Below are 16,714 nucleotides of genomic sequence, written 5' to 3'. Positions count from 1 at the left end.
AGTGATTGTCTCTATATGTTGTCGAATTGTACTTTCCAAGTGCTTAGAACCGGCTCTGCACACAATAAATGCTCAACAAATATGACTGAATTAATTGAATGGATGAATGAACTTACATTACAGAATGGATGGTGTCGAAAGGACACAAATGGAAAGGTTCTTTGCGGAAGTTTGCAGGCCCCATAAGCTTACTGAGCGAGTCACCGGGTGGTCCCTGGGTTGCCCCCTAGCTCCCTCCATCTATTGCTCTAGGGCAGGAATGTTCTCCTCCAAGAGCCTTATAAAACCCAATTCTGAGGACACGATCTGGAGGCAGGAGCCAAGGCACATGGAGGCTGAGAGTTTAGAACCGTGCTTTCCACATAGTAAGTGCTTAATAAATGCTATCATAATTATTATTATTATAAATAAAAATAACAGGAATAAAGGCACGGGGCTGTATTGGCCAACTGCAAGTGAGACCAACTGCAAATCACACTGTCCGATACATCAGTTCACGGCCAGAGCAGAAGCAAGTGAAAGCTAGGACCTTAAGCCAGTTCATCAGAGACAAAAAAGGCATCCCAAAATCAAAGGTTGGGAAAAGGTGAAATGGCAAAAAGAAAGTGTTTTATAAACACAACACAGAAGCATTTCTTTAAAAGCCAAATGAATGTGGCAGAGCTCATGGGGACATTCTGAATACTTTCTGTGGAAGCTATGCATATATTGATCTTGCTGTTGCTGGTTGGTGCAAGATTGTTCTTAAAATAGCAAATTGAAAAGTGTCTAAGTAAAAAACTTTACAGCTTTTCAAGAAATTAGATTGGCAACAAAGTTGCAGGAAGATGAAAATTATATCAAACACAATGTCAGTCAGTCAACAAGTAATTATTAGTAATTGAGAAGCAGCGTGGCTCAGTGGAAAGAGCATGGGTTTTAGAGTCAGAGATCATAGGTTCAAATCCCGGCTTCGTCACATGTCTGCTGTGTGACCTTAGGTAAGTCACTTAACTTCTCTGAGCCTCAGTTACCTCATCTATAAAATGGGGATTAAGACTGTGAGCCCCACATGGGACAACTCATTACCTTGTTTCCCCTCCCCAACGCTTAGAACAGTGCTTTGCACATAGTAAGCGCTTAACAAATGCCATTATTATTATTATTATTATTATTAGTCACTCCAAGGGGATATAATCAATACTTGGTGATCCTGGGAAACAAGTCAGAGGGCAATCAGATTACTGCATAGTTTTCTTCCAATGATTTCTCTGATGGTCCCTTTCTTCTTCCAGACAATTCAAACAAAGAAGGAGGTAAATAGGATCAAAATCTGTTGCCCAGCAGGGCCAGAGACAAACATGATAGAAAGTAACTCCTTTGGAGACATACAGCCTGATTTTGAAGACTCCACACATTCAGAATACTCCAAACCCTGACCCATCCTTCTTCATACTTCTGCAGATAATCAATCAATTACTGAGTGCTTACTACGTGCAGAGGACTGTACTAAGGGCTTAAGTTCACATCGGAATATTTTGAGATGATTCTATCACACTTTGAGACAGACCAATGAAACTTAATTGCCTGCAGTGCGTGACCATTGAGCCAATATCATTGTGTGACCAAAAAAGTTTTTGGAAATTCTATAAATGTCTAGTCAGATGATAAATTATGGTGTGAGGGGCTGCACAGTTAGCCAATCGTATTTACTGAATGCTTACTGCATGCAGAGCCTCGTGCTAATAATAATAATAATAATGGCATTTATTAAACCCTTACTATGTGCAAAGCACTGTTCTAAGCACTGGGGAGGTTACAAGGTGATCAGCCCCTCAGGGGGCTCACAGTCTTAATCTCCATTTTACAGATGAGATAACTGAGGCACAGAGAAGTTAAGTGACTGGCCCAAAGTCACACAGCTGACAATTGGTTGAGCCAGGATTTGAACCCATGACCTTTGAGCCCGTGCTCTTTCCACTGAGCCACACTGCTTCTCTAAGTGCTTGGGAGAGTACAATATAATAATATAACAGATATAACAGAGAAGCAGCACAGTGTAATAGAGAACAGGCCTGGGAGTCAGAAGGTGGTGGGTTCTAATCCCAGCTCTGTCACTTAGGAGCTGTGTGACCTTGGGCAACTCACTTCACTTCTCTGTGCCTCAGTTACCTCATTTGTAAAAAGGGGATTGAGACAGAGAGCCCCATGGGGGACAGAAACTGTGTCGAACCCAATTTGCTTATATCCACCTCAGCGCTTAGTACAGTGCCTGGAACACAGTAAGCACTTAACAAATACCACAGTCATCATCATCATTCCCTGCTCACCATCATCATTCCCTGCCCACAACAAGCCCAGTATGAGGAGCTGACTGGAGAAGTCACATGATCAGCTTCTTAAATATAGAAACTGCATAAAACATTCTCTGCTTCCTTAAGTTCCTTGAGGGAAGGGAATATGCCTCCAAGCTGTGTTTTGTTCTTCTAAAGCCCCTAGCACAGTGAACCCCACTAAGTGGGCGCTTGATAAATGCTGGTGCTACTACTACTCTGATTTGACATTTCTATTCTGGGCAACTGGAGAAAAATTGTTATCCATAGGTTTTGAGGCAGAGGAAACTCTCATACTAGACCTGTTAAAGGCAGCTATTTGAGCTCCTAAAATTTAGCTGTCCTGCTTTCCCGTTATTCACTTACAGTAATTGTCATTAGCCCAGAGAACAGAGATAAATGAAGGTTTAATGGATCCTCAAAAAGCATCCGATAGCTTTAACACACATCCAGAGCTAACGTGGCACAAAGCAGCGACATTTCTTCTAAGCATGAAAACATTTCCTCCAGGTGATGGATGCTTGCTGGCTACTTCTGCCCTGGGTTGGCAGGGAAAGGATGTACTCATTCTGCATGTGCCCAGATCTGAGTGAGGATCACTCTTACTGGGGAAGATAATCCAGGGATGTCAGCACTTGTGGTTTTTATGGGGCTGGAAAGGCCCTGGAGGATGGATGGTCTTGTATAAGATGTGGTAGAGTTAGCCTTGGGAGTGTAATAGATGAATAATACTTGTTTCGAAAAATGAACCCATGGAGTTAGTGTCTGGTCTCAGGGTTAGGATGCAGAGTAGGGTCATGAGTAGTCCTTAGAGCATGAAAAAAAGTAATGATGGCCCATAAAGAAAACTATTCCCATATATTAGACATCTTTTTAATTGGACTCAAAGTATAGGATAAAGATCCTGAAGGGTATCTCCGTTACAGAATGACTGACCTGGGTCTGCAGAGACACTAATTCAACAACTGCTTCTGCATTTGGGAAAGAACCTGCATTTTTTTTTAAAGAATCTAAACTCTAAAGTTGGTTGGCGACTATCCCTACATTAAAAGAGAGCTAAAGATCAGTCAGTACCTCAGATATGAAGATACTCAGAGATGATATCTTTCTGGTATATGCTAACAGAACTTCCATAAATAAAATATTGAAAACCACCAGCAAAATGAAGGCAGATGAATTGATATTTTTCTATGTTCCATCCCAGTTGCTAAAAGTTCCTTTCAATAGTAAAATATTTCTGTCCACAGAGCAGTTGTTTCAGACTTCTGGATCAAGGAGCTGCCAAAGTATCTCTTCCAAATCTGCTCCAGTCTAAATTAAAACACACACACACACACACACACACACACACACAATGCAGCAGCAGCAGCAGCAGCAGCATCAGTGTGGGTGATTTAGACTATTGTTCAGTGTAAACCTGATCAAATTTACTAGCATTGTATACATTGGGAATGTGGGTGGTAACACTCTGCCCTTGCAACATAGCTCATAAATGTAAATAAGCCATGCCATTTTCTTCCTTGTAGGGACAGACTCACTGTGAGCAGAAGCCATGGGGGAGGGGAAGGAGAAAAGTTGAGAGTCACATAGCCATGTACATACCTAACCCAATAAAATTAGACCAAAATGTGGTAATTCTCTAACAGCTCTGCAGGAGAAGACTTAGAAATCTCCCCCATACAGATAATTTTAATTTGATTGTAGGCTTTTGCCGGGATATATTCGAGGAATATTTATATGTATAACTGAGTGGAGCCTATCTATATTTAACATGCCGCAGTACACCCAAAAGCCTCTCTTGCAATTTGTCTTTTTAAAGTGTGCTATGTAACAAAAGCCTAAAGGGCTTCTTCTCTCATGTTTCTCCTTAACATTTCTTAAGAAAGGAGGGAAAAGGCAAAAGAATGCTGAGAAGAGTTCCAACTCGAGATGCTCATATGGGGAAAGAAATCTACATGTCAGTTAGGATGCTCATGCCTCACTGGTCAAAGCCAATTGAGATTATCTATCCCCTAGGGGATTTCACAAAGACACATAAAATGCTTCATGCTCTCACTTCTGTTTTCAAATCACGGATTTTCATTCCATTTTTATTAATTGTCACCAATGTCGGAACTACTCAAGGGCCTTTTCCTCAGAACTGGCAGATAGGTGTCACATTCTAAGGGCAAAGCCATCAGTCACTTAATCAAGACTCTCCATTTGTAACATAACACCACTGACCTAGAAAATTCTCCCCCTCGCCCCCCACCAACTTGGAGAAACAATAGAACCCCAGCATGATCCAATCTCAGTTCCACAACAATCACTGTGCTGAAGATTGCAGGTCTCCTGGTGTCCCCAGAATTTGGGCATTCCAGACAGGAATACCTCAGTGATCCCAACAAAAGAAAGTTGCTTCCAACAGATTGGTACCATTACAATTTCCAAACAAATGCACCTTTTGAAAATAAGAAACAAAAGCCCAAAGTGCTATTTCTCCTCCAAATGTAAGGACCTACATGATCACCCTTCCTGCACAAAGCCTGATTGCTCTCCATGAGGTTGATTTAGAAGAGGTACAAAAACTAGCTCTTCCATAATCTCAACATGCCTTGCTCAGCACTGTACATTTAACCTTGAAATCATTGTGGAGGTACTGTTTGAACTCCCTAGAACACATTTCTGTGACATGGTAACATGACCGAATTTCTATGTGCAATGAGTGCACACCTTCTGCATCATCACCGCAATCATCCAACAGAGAGGACAAAACATTCCATTTCATTGCAAACCCTCACAGTGGCCTTTTACGATGGTTCTTTATCACCTCCTAGCCCTCTCTTTCCCAGACTCAGGTCAAACATATAAAAATCACCCGCAGTGCCCCTGAGATATAAGGAAATTAAAACAATAGGAACCCTGTTACAGAGAGAGTGAGAGATACCTTTTTCTTCCGATCCCGGGACCGTTTCCTGTGCTTCTTTTTCTTCTCATTCTCTTCTTCAGGATTGAGCTCTAAATCCCTGTTTTTCTTTAACTGCGATGCTGCATGAGCCATAGTGTGTTAAAAATTCCCTGAATCAATGTTTTCTTGCAAAAGGTGGTCTCCTCGGGCACCTTAATTCAGCCTTCAAGCAGCATTCGCAACACTGGAAAGAAATCTTTGCCTCGGAAGGGGAAGACAGTCAAATGGCCAAGATGCTGAGGTAGCCGAGGGTTAACAATGAAAATGCCCGTCCTCGGATTTCATCCTACACCTTCTTGTACCTGAGCCTTCAGAAAATCGTCCAGCCATCATAATGCACTGAACGGAATGAAAAAGACAGCTGGGACGGAGAAAGCTGTACTATGGCTGTATCCCTGGCCACCAGCTGGAAGTGTCTAAGTGATTCTGCTGAAGGGGGAATACCGCAAAGGATGCGCTTCCACAGGAAAAAAAATCAGGGGAAGCCACACAGGCACCAGCACAGATTTAACCCTAATTCTGAAAATCTATTTTAAAACACTTGAAAAGAGGACAGTGTGGCAATTTGTACCTCACCGCTGGTTTTGCATAGGGAGTCGTTTAACCTAAAATGGAATGGAGCAGTTCCTACTTTAGGTTAACTGCTGATGGTGACAAAAAAATAAAATAAAATAATTCATTTTGCTACGGAGACCCCGACTGCATTATGTAGGAAACAATACATGCATTGCTCCCTAACAGTGTGTCCTTTATGCCAGATTATCAATCCAGTGCTTTTTGAAGGCTAGGACTACAGAAAGCCCTGTTGTCTCATTGAAAAAAAAAAACCAGACTTATTCCAACACATCATACGAATAGATGTGATCATGTTAGTGTGTAGAACAGACAACTAATTCATACAAAGGTCCTAGTACCATTCTCTCAACAAGGCCTGAGAATGAGAAATTTGGATGACAATTACTATTTCCATGTAGTGAAAAATGTAATCAAAAATGTAGTTTTGGGCTTTCACAGCAAGGCTTCTTTCAATCATCTTACTCTTTCCACCACCTGAGTCCTCAATGACTGCAGCTTCTGAATATTCATGATGGAAGGTAAAATAGCAGCAGAATCTTAGTCCTGTGGGAGTTTCTACTGGGGTGCAACATTGTGGGGGGAAAAAAAAGAAATAAGGATATCTCTTCCCCATGATGTGGAAAAAAATAGGATTTTTCTTTAGAAAAAGCTTTTATTGTCTTGCAATTTAATATCATATTTAAATACTGTCATATTGATATCTCAGAGAAATCCCAGCAGAAATTGCTCAGATTCTCAAACAACATTTGGTATGCTCCAGCCATTGAAAGTTCACTGCTGCCTGTGCTGGGGCATGTGATTTTGCAATGCAGACCAAGCTTGTTGGGTCTATTGGCTTGCAACCGTAAAATTCAAAGGCTTGATCACATGGGGTTTTTCACTGGGTCTCCTCTAGAACTAGTTTATGAAATAAAGAGAAGAAACCCCATTGCCTCCTCCAAGGTATTTTCCAAGGTTTCCAATGATCCATCCCATTCTGCCACTGAGAAGGAAGGACACTGCAGGTCATCATGAAACCAGCTCACTCTTCAGATTGATCTTGGCTAGAACCACGACTTTCAGCTGCTTTCACATGGGCAAGCTCTTCAAGGAGAGAACATGATCAGGGCAGCCTCCATGCCGTCAGATAATTCCTCTTGACTCAGAAGTCAATGTATAATAATCCAGAAACCAACAGTTATCTGACACGAAAGGCAGATTGAACTCCCTTCTGTGGCATGCATCACAAAGTAAGTGTCTGTTTCTACCTTTGCTTGGCAAAACTCTAAAATGGATTTTGGTAATAATGATAATAAACCTGGTATTTGCTTAGTGCTTACTATTTGTCAAGTAGTGTTCTAAGTGCTGGGGTAGAGACAAGCTAATCAGTTTGGACTCAGTCTCTGTCCCACATGGGGCTCACAGTTTTCATCCCCATTTTACAGATGAGGTAACTAAGGCACAGAGAAGTGAAGTGCCTTGCCCAAGGACACACAGCAGACAAGTGGCAGAGCCAGGATTTGGACCCAGGTTCTTTTGACTCCAGGCCTGAGCTCTATCCACTAGGCCATGCTGCTTCCCCTAGGTTAGGGGTGGGTGGGAGTTAGTGAGTGCATGAAGGGAGAGCAGAAAGTAGGCAAGGATGAGGAAGGAAGAAGAGAATGGAGTCATGGAGCAGCATGGGGCAATGGGAGAATCATCGTGACTAGCTTTGGGCATCCTCTTCTCCCACCACCCGCTCCCATGATGATTCCCTCGAATTGCACCTTTGTCCTCAACCAATGTCTCCTATTTTAAAATATGAAGACGGTTCCAGGCTAACAGATGCCTGGCTGCTACTAGCCCCTGGGTGGCTCTCCCTCCCATATGGACATCGGTGAGTTCTGTGAACATACTTACTTCCACCCACCCAAACAGATTTCTGCATTCCAGGAAACAGGAATGATAGGGAGCACTGAAACAGAGAGGAGTCTTCGTCAGCAAGAGTGTGCCCCATAACTACGAGAGTACAGATATGAGGATCATGAAAGACCAGCATGGCCTACTAGAAAAGCCCGGACCTGTGAGCCAAAGGATCTAGGATGTAATCTCGGTTCTTCCACTCACCTGCTGGTTGACCCTGGGCAAGTCACTTCCCTTTGAGGGAAGGGAAACAGAGGGAGGGAAGGGAAGGGAGGGAAGGGAAACTTCCCTTCCCAAGTCACTTCCCTTTGCCTCAGTTTCCTCATCTGTAAAACCGGGATTCAGTATCTTTTCTCCCTCGCCCTCAGACATTGTGTTGCACAGGGACTGTGTCTGACCTGATTATCTTGAATCTACCCTAGCACTTAATGCAGACCTTGGCACACAGAGTAAGTACTTAATAAATGCAATGATAATAATAATTGAAATGATAATCATGATAAACCTGGTTCTGATCAAAACACTTATGAACTTCTCAAGAAAGACATTAAGTTGATTTGTCTACTTATTTCTTCTCTAAATGTTCTCTTTCGCTATCCATCAATCAAGCAATGGTCCCTACTGCATTTATTGTGTGCAGAGCACTGTACTAAGCACTTAGGAGAGTACAATATAATAGAGGTGGTAGACATTCCCTGCCCTCATCCAGGACCAATACCGTACCAGATGTTTTTATATCTGGTAGATTAACTTTCAGTACCCAGAACCCTCTGCCACAGCTACTGCCATTGAGCTGTGTGGCTCAGACCCAGTGTCTGAGTTCACAGGGACCCAACAGGATATGCAATGTAGTAGTGGAAGTGAGACCACTGAGGTCTGATTCTAGTTTGGGGTTGATTCTGGGCAAACTGGATGGAACTCCATAAATTGGTGACCATACCGCCTCTGGACTGTAAGCTCCTTATGGGCAGGGAACATTCTACCAACTCTCCTCTACTGTACTCTCCCAAGTGTTTAGTACAGTGTTGGGCACACAGTAAGTTCTCAATAAATACCATGGTTTGATTGATTGAACATCATCATGAGGCACTGCATGCCGGTGAAGGGCTATGCTCCATGTGTGGACTTTTTAAAGGCTATCTGAAAAAAGACCATGTTAAACATTGAGGCACAATAATCTAACACTCTTTTTTTTTAAAAAAAATATCATTTGTTAAGTGCTTATTATGTGCCAGGCACTGCACTAAGCACTGAGGAAGACACATGATAATCACTTTAGTACTTACAGTTTCATTTTTTGTTATTTTTTAAGCACTTTCTATATGCCAGGAACTATATTAAGCGCTGGGGTAGATACAAGCTAATTGTGCTGGACAAAGTCCATGTCCCATAAGAGGTTTTTATTCCCCATTTTATAGTTGGGATAACTGAGGCACAAAGAAGTGAAATGACTTACCCAAGGTCACACAGCCATCCAATGGCCAAGCCAGAACACATGTCCTTTTGACTCCTAGGCCTGTGATCTACCACCTCTATCAGAAACTGTATTTTGTACAGAAAGTGATGGCAGAACTAGGGAATGTTCTTCTGACCAAGCATCCCTGCCTGGATACAGGGCTGCATGATGTCAAAGGAAGATTGTATGCATGTGTGCCATATTGGTCATGGGGTGAGAATGACAGAACCAAGACTGTTCTTTATTTTGGGATTCAAGAACACAAGCCCTGTGTTATGGAGATTCAATACCTATTCTCCCTTCTGCTTACACTGTGAGGCTCTAGACTGTAAACTTGTTGGTCTACTAACTCTGTTATACTGTACTCTCCCAAGCGGTTAGTACAGTACTCTGCATTCAGTAAGTGCTCAATAACTATGATTGATTGATTGAGGCCCATATGGAACAGGGACTTTGTATAACTTGTATCTGCCTCAGTGCTTGGAATAGTGCTTGACATATAGTAAGTGCTTAACAGATACCATAACAAGCTGAGCACATTCACTCCCAAATAACTTTGGAACCAGGCGAGAAAAGGGTATTTATTTGGGATGGTGCAAAGGGTTCCCATCATAATTAACGATAACCGCCTTGCTGCAGAAGGCATGGTCTGGTCATGACCTCTGTTTTCACTACACATTTTGACACAAAAGCTCTTTTGGAATTAGGGAATAACCACTGGAAACAGGAATCTCTTTAACAATAATTAATAATAATTGTGGTATTTGTTAAGTACTTACTATGTGCCGAGCACTGTACTAAGCGCTAGGGTACTTATAAGATAATCAGGTCCCACATGGGGCTCCCAGTCTAAGTAGGAGGGAGAACAGGTATTAAATGCCCATTTTACAACTGAGAAAACTGAGGCACAGAGAAGTTAAGTGACTTGCCCAAGGTCACACAGCAGGTAAGTGGCAGTGCCAGAATTAGAACCCAGGTCCTCTTTGGCACACAGCGCACAGTGGCATCAGAAGAAATTTTGTGTGCATGTGCACTGACATAGCATTGAACACAATGAATCCTACAGCACGAGTTTTCCTTCGAGTGGACTGTTGCAAGAAGGCAACACCTGAATTACAGGATACCTGGGTATACTGTGTGTTTAGGTTCCTTAAACACATGACTGAAATGAAAGCTGCAGACATATTCTCCAAAGTGCTAGCAATTAAATAGGGCAGTCCAGTGGACACAGATAGTCCAATATGTACTAGGTACAAGAGAAACTTAATGCAAACACTATGTAAGGCTTATTTCCAATGGTGCTGCTAGAAAGAAATCCTCCCATAAAAGCTTTAAGTGTATCATATTGCCAAAATGAATAATTATTCTACCAAGAATCAGAGCACTATTAGTCTGGAAAGGATTTTGAGAGTTCACCCACCCCATCCCTTACCCCATCTTCATCCAGAGTTGCAAAATACATCCCAAAGGAGGATTATTTTGTATTGATCCCAAAGCTTAGCACAGTTTCCGACACCTTGTAAGCACTTAATAACCATCATTACAATAATTATTATGACAACCCTCATTTTCAAGAGCCTCAGTAGAGGAGCTACTACATTTTTTCTCAGTTTACACAGTAATCTGAAAGGTGAGTTCTGTGACAGCTTACCCCAGTGATCCTCCAACATTTTTGAGATGATTCTCTGGAATGGCTCAATTTTGGCAACTTCCCCCTTTCTCCTTCCCCTCCCAAAAGTTTTCCATTAAATTGCTGTTTCTGAGCTGGACAGCCAGGTCCTTAAGGCACGGTGAATCATGAACAAGTATCCACAAACCACAGGCAAAACGCTTTTCCCATTTGCTCACCTGGAAGAATGTGCTAAATTTCTTATTCAATAATATACAGCTAAATATCTAATTCAATTGTAATTAAAATAATTCACTGAAGTGTTTTATGGCATTTAGAAGGCTCAGCCAACACTTTCTAAATTTTGGCAGGCAAAGCTGTCCAGTAATGTAAGCCAAGACTTTAGTATTTCTTCAGTCCATTAATAACCTGAAACAATCTTTAGGGTCTTAGAACACCAAAAGCAGTTGAACCGAGGTGACCATAATCATCTGAATTGTAGCAACGTTTAAGGGTAACACTCCCTACAATATGGACTAGTGATGCTGGGATTTCATGCTGTGGGCCACGAATGTATCTACCAAATTTTCTGTATCGTACTATCCCAAGTGCTCAGTACAATGCTCAAGTGTTAAATACCAATGAAGGATTATAAAGAGGGAGAAACTTAGAAAGGCTTTGTGTTTGGCAGAGATATTGTATGAAGTTGAGAGACAGAGAAATACCCTGTCTCCAAAATAGAGAGAGATGATCCCAAAACTTTGCATGGGAATACCCGTCAGGCTTCATATTTAAGAAGATGAGAAGCCGTGCGGCCTAGGAAAGAGCACAGACCTGCGGCTCAGAAAGACCTGGGTTCTAATCCTGGCGCCACCACTTGTCTGCTGTGTGACCTTCGGCGAGTCACTTAAATGATCTGTGACTCAGTACCCTCATCCATAAAATGGGGTTTAAGACTGTGAGCCCCAGGCAGGACATGTACTGTTTCCAATCTGATTAGCCTGTATCTACCCCAGCGTTTAGTACATAGTACCTCATCTGCAAAATAGGGATTAACAATGTAAGCCCCATGTGAGACATAGAATGTGTCCAATCTGATTATCTTGTGTCTACCCCAGAGTTTAGCACAGTGCCTGGCTCATAGTAAGCACTTAACAAATACCATAGAAAAAGGAGATAGTTTATGCTTCAGTGAGATGGTAAGTGATCACGGCTCACCCTTATTTGGTTTCTTTGAAAGCACTGCAGCAACAGAATAAGAGAGAGATGGAGGGTTTTTTTTGTGGGGGGTGGTGTCTTTTTTTTTTTTTTACCTCTAATGAAAGAAAGCTATAAGAAAAACACTACACTGAATTCTAGGACCCCAAAGAAGTTTTCCATCCTTCTATGTCCCTGAAATTGCTTTTTCCTTCATATCTAAAGGGGACCCAGCTGACGGTGTGCACTTAAATGTGGTTGAGAGCTGAACAAGTCCTGCGGTTGCTCCACTCTGGATAAATCAGGGCTTTCCAAGGGGCAGCTGTCATGCTCCTCTGCTTGACCCCCTCATACATCTATCTGAGCAACAGACACATTGTGACCTCAGTCCTGGAAGAGGAGCCAGCTGGCCACAACAACCGCCAGCTGCTTCTTTGCTTTGGTCTAATATGGGGGGCGATGAGGGAATGAAGTAAAGACCTGAGGGCTGGATTCCCCAGCCCCAGTTTAGACCATGAACATTTGGAGATGAATAATAATAATAATGGTATTTGTTAAACACTAAGTAGGTGCCAAGCACTGTTCCAAGCCTGGGGTAGATACAAGTCTATTACCTTGCTATTACCTTGTATATACCCCAGGCTTGGAACAGTGCTTGGCACCTAGTTAGTGTTTAACAAATACTATTATTATCATTATTATTCATCTCCAAATGTTCATGGCTTAAACTGGGGCTGGGGAATCCAGCCCTCAGGTCTTTACTTCATTCCCTCATTTGTTAAGCGCTTACTAAGTGCCAAGCACTGTTCTAAGCACTGGGGAGGTTACAAGGTGATCAGTCCCTCAGGGGGCTCACAGTCTTCATCCCTATTTTACAGATAAGGTAACTGAAGCAGAGGGAAGTTGTGACTTGCCCAAAGTCACACAGTTGACAAGTGGTGGAGCCAGGATTAGAACCCATGACCTCTGACTCCCAAGCCCATGCTCTTTCCACTAAGCCATGCTGCTTTGTGGCTTAGTGGAAAAATCATGAAATGAGAAATGAAGAAATCGTGACTCCCCCTTTGTCTGATCTGAAATCACAGTTTGGGGGTTGGGGGGGAGAAGAGAGGGTGGGGCGAGGAAAGTAAGGTGAGAAGGAGAAAGAGAGGAGGATGGGATGAAGGAATACGGTATTTGGGTGAAGGTTCAGTGTAGGAGTGGTCCTCAAGACAAATCCAAACCTACAAATTAACACTTTTTGATATTTTCCATGACTGACTCATGACAGAGAGGATGTTACCCCTTGGCCCTCCTAGATGACTCAGTGCAGAGACTCTTGGGCACTTACCACCTTCACAAGGTGTGAAGGAGGGAAAGTGTGAGGCCCCAGCCCTGTCACAGATTTAACAGGAGAGATTCTGAGAAAATTCCAATAACCATGGCCTCTGCTGCCTCCCAAACAGAATGTCAATACGAAGAATGTAAGCCCAGTTCTGGATTGTTAACAACAAAATACTTTGTCTTTTTAACTCTCTCCCAAAACCCCTATCCCCCAGCCTCTTCCATCTCTTGCCCCTATTTTACTGAGAAAATTGAAACCATCAGGTGTGGCCATCCCTGGCTGACTATTTTGATGCTAGTGATGCCTGTCTACTTGTTTTGCTTTGTTGTCTGTCTCCCCCTTCTAGACTGTGAGCCCTTTGTTGGGTAGGGATTGTCTCTGTTGTCGAATTGTACTTTCCAAGCGCTTAGTACAGTGCTCTGCACACAGTAAGCGCTCAATAAATACTAATGAATGAATCTCTCTAAAATCTCCCCTGCCCCTCTCCAGACCCTCCCTCTTCCTGCCCTTTTTCAACTCTTCCATCTTTCCCAACAGTATTTCAAGAGAAGATCTGCCTTCCCTCAAAATCTACCCCCACCACCTGTGCATCCAACCCCATCCCTTCACACCTTATCAAAACACTTGGCCCCTCCAGCCGTCCCTCCCTAACCACCTTCTTCAACCTTTTGCTCTCCAATGGCTTCTTCCCCACTGCTTTCAAATATGCCCATGTCTCCCCTATCCCTTGCCCCCACGGCTCCATCCAGTTATTGCTCCATCTCCTTCCTACCATTCCTCTCTATATCCACCATCTCAAGTTCCTCTCCTCCAATTCTCTCCTTGACCCCCTAAATCTGGCTACCATACCCTTAGCTCCACAGAAACTGCTCTCTCTCTCGACAAAGGATTGCCAAGTCTACCAGCTTCTATTCCATCCTAATCCTTCTTGACCTCTCAGCTGCCTACCCCTTTCTCCTGGAAACCTTATCCAACCTCGGCTCCACTGACACTGTCCTCTCCTGGACATGTCTGCTAATTCTGTTGTATTATACTCTCCCAAGTGATTAGTACAGGGCTCTGAACATAATAAGCACTTAATAAATACTATTGATGGATTTACTGGAGGTCATGTCCACCCCAGTAGGCTACTAAAGTGACTCAGAGTCAAGTTGAACAATGTCACCACAGTGTCCCTAATGACCTGTTGGAGGTCATGACCACCCCAGTAAGTTATTAAAGTAATTCGGGGTCAAGTTGAACAATGTCACCACAGTGTCCCTAATGACCTGTTTTTCCTGCCTCTTTGCTTGACAGCTCTTCACCCATTTCATCTTTTTGCCCATGGTGGACTTTTTTCTTCTAAGTATCATTAGGGGAAGAGTAAATTATTTACTCAAGATTCATTAACCTGAACTCTGTTGAGATTGTAATAATGAATCACAAAGCATCAGAACAAAAGAAAAAGGATAAGCATAAACGAGAATCCCTGATCAAATCCTTCTACGGTAATAGTTCATAGTATCAGACGGTTTACCCCGGGCCATAAATGGAGAGAATATTATGATGATTATCACTCACATAAATGTTTTTCTTGAACAACATAAAAAATAACATCTATATCATGAAGATGCATTACTGCAAATCACTGAACAATTGAAATCTCCATTCAATTTAAATCAATAATACTAAATTCTACCAGTTTAAAAACTGTGGAATTAGAGAAAAACATACTTCATCATAAATCTGTGTTTTCTCTCAATATTCTGCCCACCATTCATTATTACTATTATTATTACTAATAATAATAATAATATTTGTTAAGCATTTACTATGTGCCAGGCACTGTACTAAGCCCTGGGGTGGATACAAGCAAATCAGGTTGGACCCAGTTCCTGTCCCACATGGGCTCAGAGTCTCGATCCCCATTTTGCAGATGAGGTAACTAAGGCCCAGAGAAGTGAAGTGACTTGCCCAAGGTCACACAGCAGAAAAGTAGCGGAGCCAGGATTAGAACCCATGAACTTTTGACTCCCAGACCCGTGCTCTATCTACTACACCAAGCTGCTTGATGAACATTTGTTAATCTTTCATTCATGCACTGGCTTAAATTAAAAGTAATGAAAATTTTGGAAGGGTATAGAGCACAAGCAGAATTATAATGGACCAGGGAAGAGGTCAGAGAAACAATCCAGGTTCCTCCATTTAGTTAAATGCCTTAATTCATTTTAAGATTTAAAAGAATGAGGAAGGAGAGGAGGAATAAGAAATGAGTTGAAAAAGTGGCGGTTCCCTTCGCTGAACAATGAATGTTAATTGTCGAATCATGAAGTCACCTTCAGGCTGACCAGCCCTTGGGATTAACATAACTCTCTTTCTTCCTAAATATCATAATTATTACCCAACTGAAAGCAATGGAGAAAAAAAAACAGGTACAAAATCAAGGCTGAGGTTCTTTGTCACATCAGAGATGGTCACAAATCCCACAGAGGAATGCCTGGACAGCCTAGAATCATATTTTTGTTTCCATTCATCAAACTGCCCTAGTTTATGGAAATATTCGTTCTTCTCAGTAAGCTTATAAGGTAACTAGTGCCTTGAAACAGCGTAACTGCCACAAGACAAACCATTATCTAAATAAATTTACAGTCCAGAAAAGTATCTTCTCTTCAATCGATCAATCAATCAACACGTGGTATTCACTGAGCATTTACTGTGGGCAGAGCATTGTACTATGTACTTGGGAGAGTGCAAAAAAGTTGATGGACCTATGCCCTGCCTTCAAGAGCTTACAATCTCGTCGGGGAAACAGACATTAAAATACATTATGGATAGGGGAAGCAGGACATGTTCATAAGTGCTGTGCGGCTGGAGGATTAATTGGAAAAGCCTTCCTAGAAGAGAGAAGATTTTAGGAGGACTCTGAAGGGGTGATGGCTGACATCTGGCAGCTTTCTGTTGGGTTTTTTTAATGGTATTTGCTATGTGTTTACTATATGCCAGGCAGTATACTAAACACTGGGGTAGATACGAGCTAATCAGTTTGGACACAGTCCATGTCTCATATGGGGCTCAGTCTTAATCCCCATTTTACAGATCAGGCAACTGCAGTACAGAGAAGTTAAGTAACTTGCCCAAAGTCACAAAGCGGACAAGTGGAGGAACTGGGGTTTGAACCCAGGTCCTCTAACTCCTGGGCCTGTGCTCTTTCCACTAGGCCATGCTGCTTTTCTTGGTTTGTGGTATTTGCCTTCTAAATTATATCTGCAAACAATTGTGACTTCAAAATAGCCAAAACTTGAAAAGATTTGTTATTGAAATATTTTGACCATTGCATTTAATTTACTATACTATTATATACTATACTATACTATACTACATAAAACAACCTAGAAGTTATGGGAATATTTATCCTCTGAGAGGTCTACTTTCT

General features: G+C 42.2%; 1 protein-coding gene across 22 annotated transcripts in view; it reads right to left on the bottom strand.

Moving 5' to 3' along the window:
* ANK3 (ankyrin 3) overlaps positions 1–16,714 on the bottom strand; it is a 710,530-nt gene that overhangs the window by 337,301 nt on the left and 356,515 nt on the right. For 19 of the 22 annotated variants that reach the window (XM_038743724.1, XM_038743733.1, XM_038743729.1 and 16 more), the window contains exon 1: positions 5,239–5,814. The exons of 2 other annotated variants lie outside the window; for them this stretch is intronic. In XM_038743724.1, the coding sequence (XP_038599652.1) occupies positions 5,239–5,352 (114 nt within the window). In that variant the 5' untranslated portion in view covers positions 5,353–5,814. Of the gene's footprint in view, positions 1–5,238; positions 5,815–16,714 lie in introns of those variants that run through there. One more of the 22 variants, XM_038743748.1, reaches the window with a different exon arrangement.

This window comes from Tachyglossus aculeatus, chromosome 3 (assembly GCF_015852505.1).
Source record: "Tachyglossus aculeatus isolate mTacAcu1 chromosome 3, mTacAcu1.pri, whole genome shotgun sequence".
Classification (NCBI taxonomy): Eukaryota; Metazoa; Chordata; class Mammalia; order Monotremata; family Tachyglossidae; genus Tachyglossus; species Tachyglossus aculeatus.
This window is presented reverse-complemented; position numbering and strand designations above follow the sequence as displayed.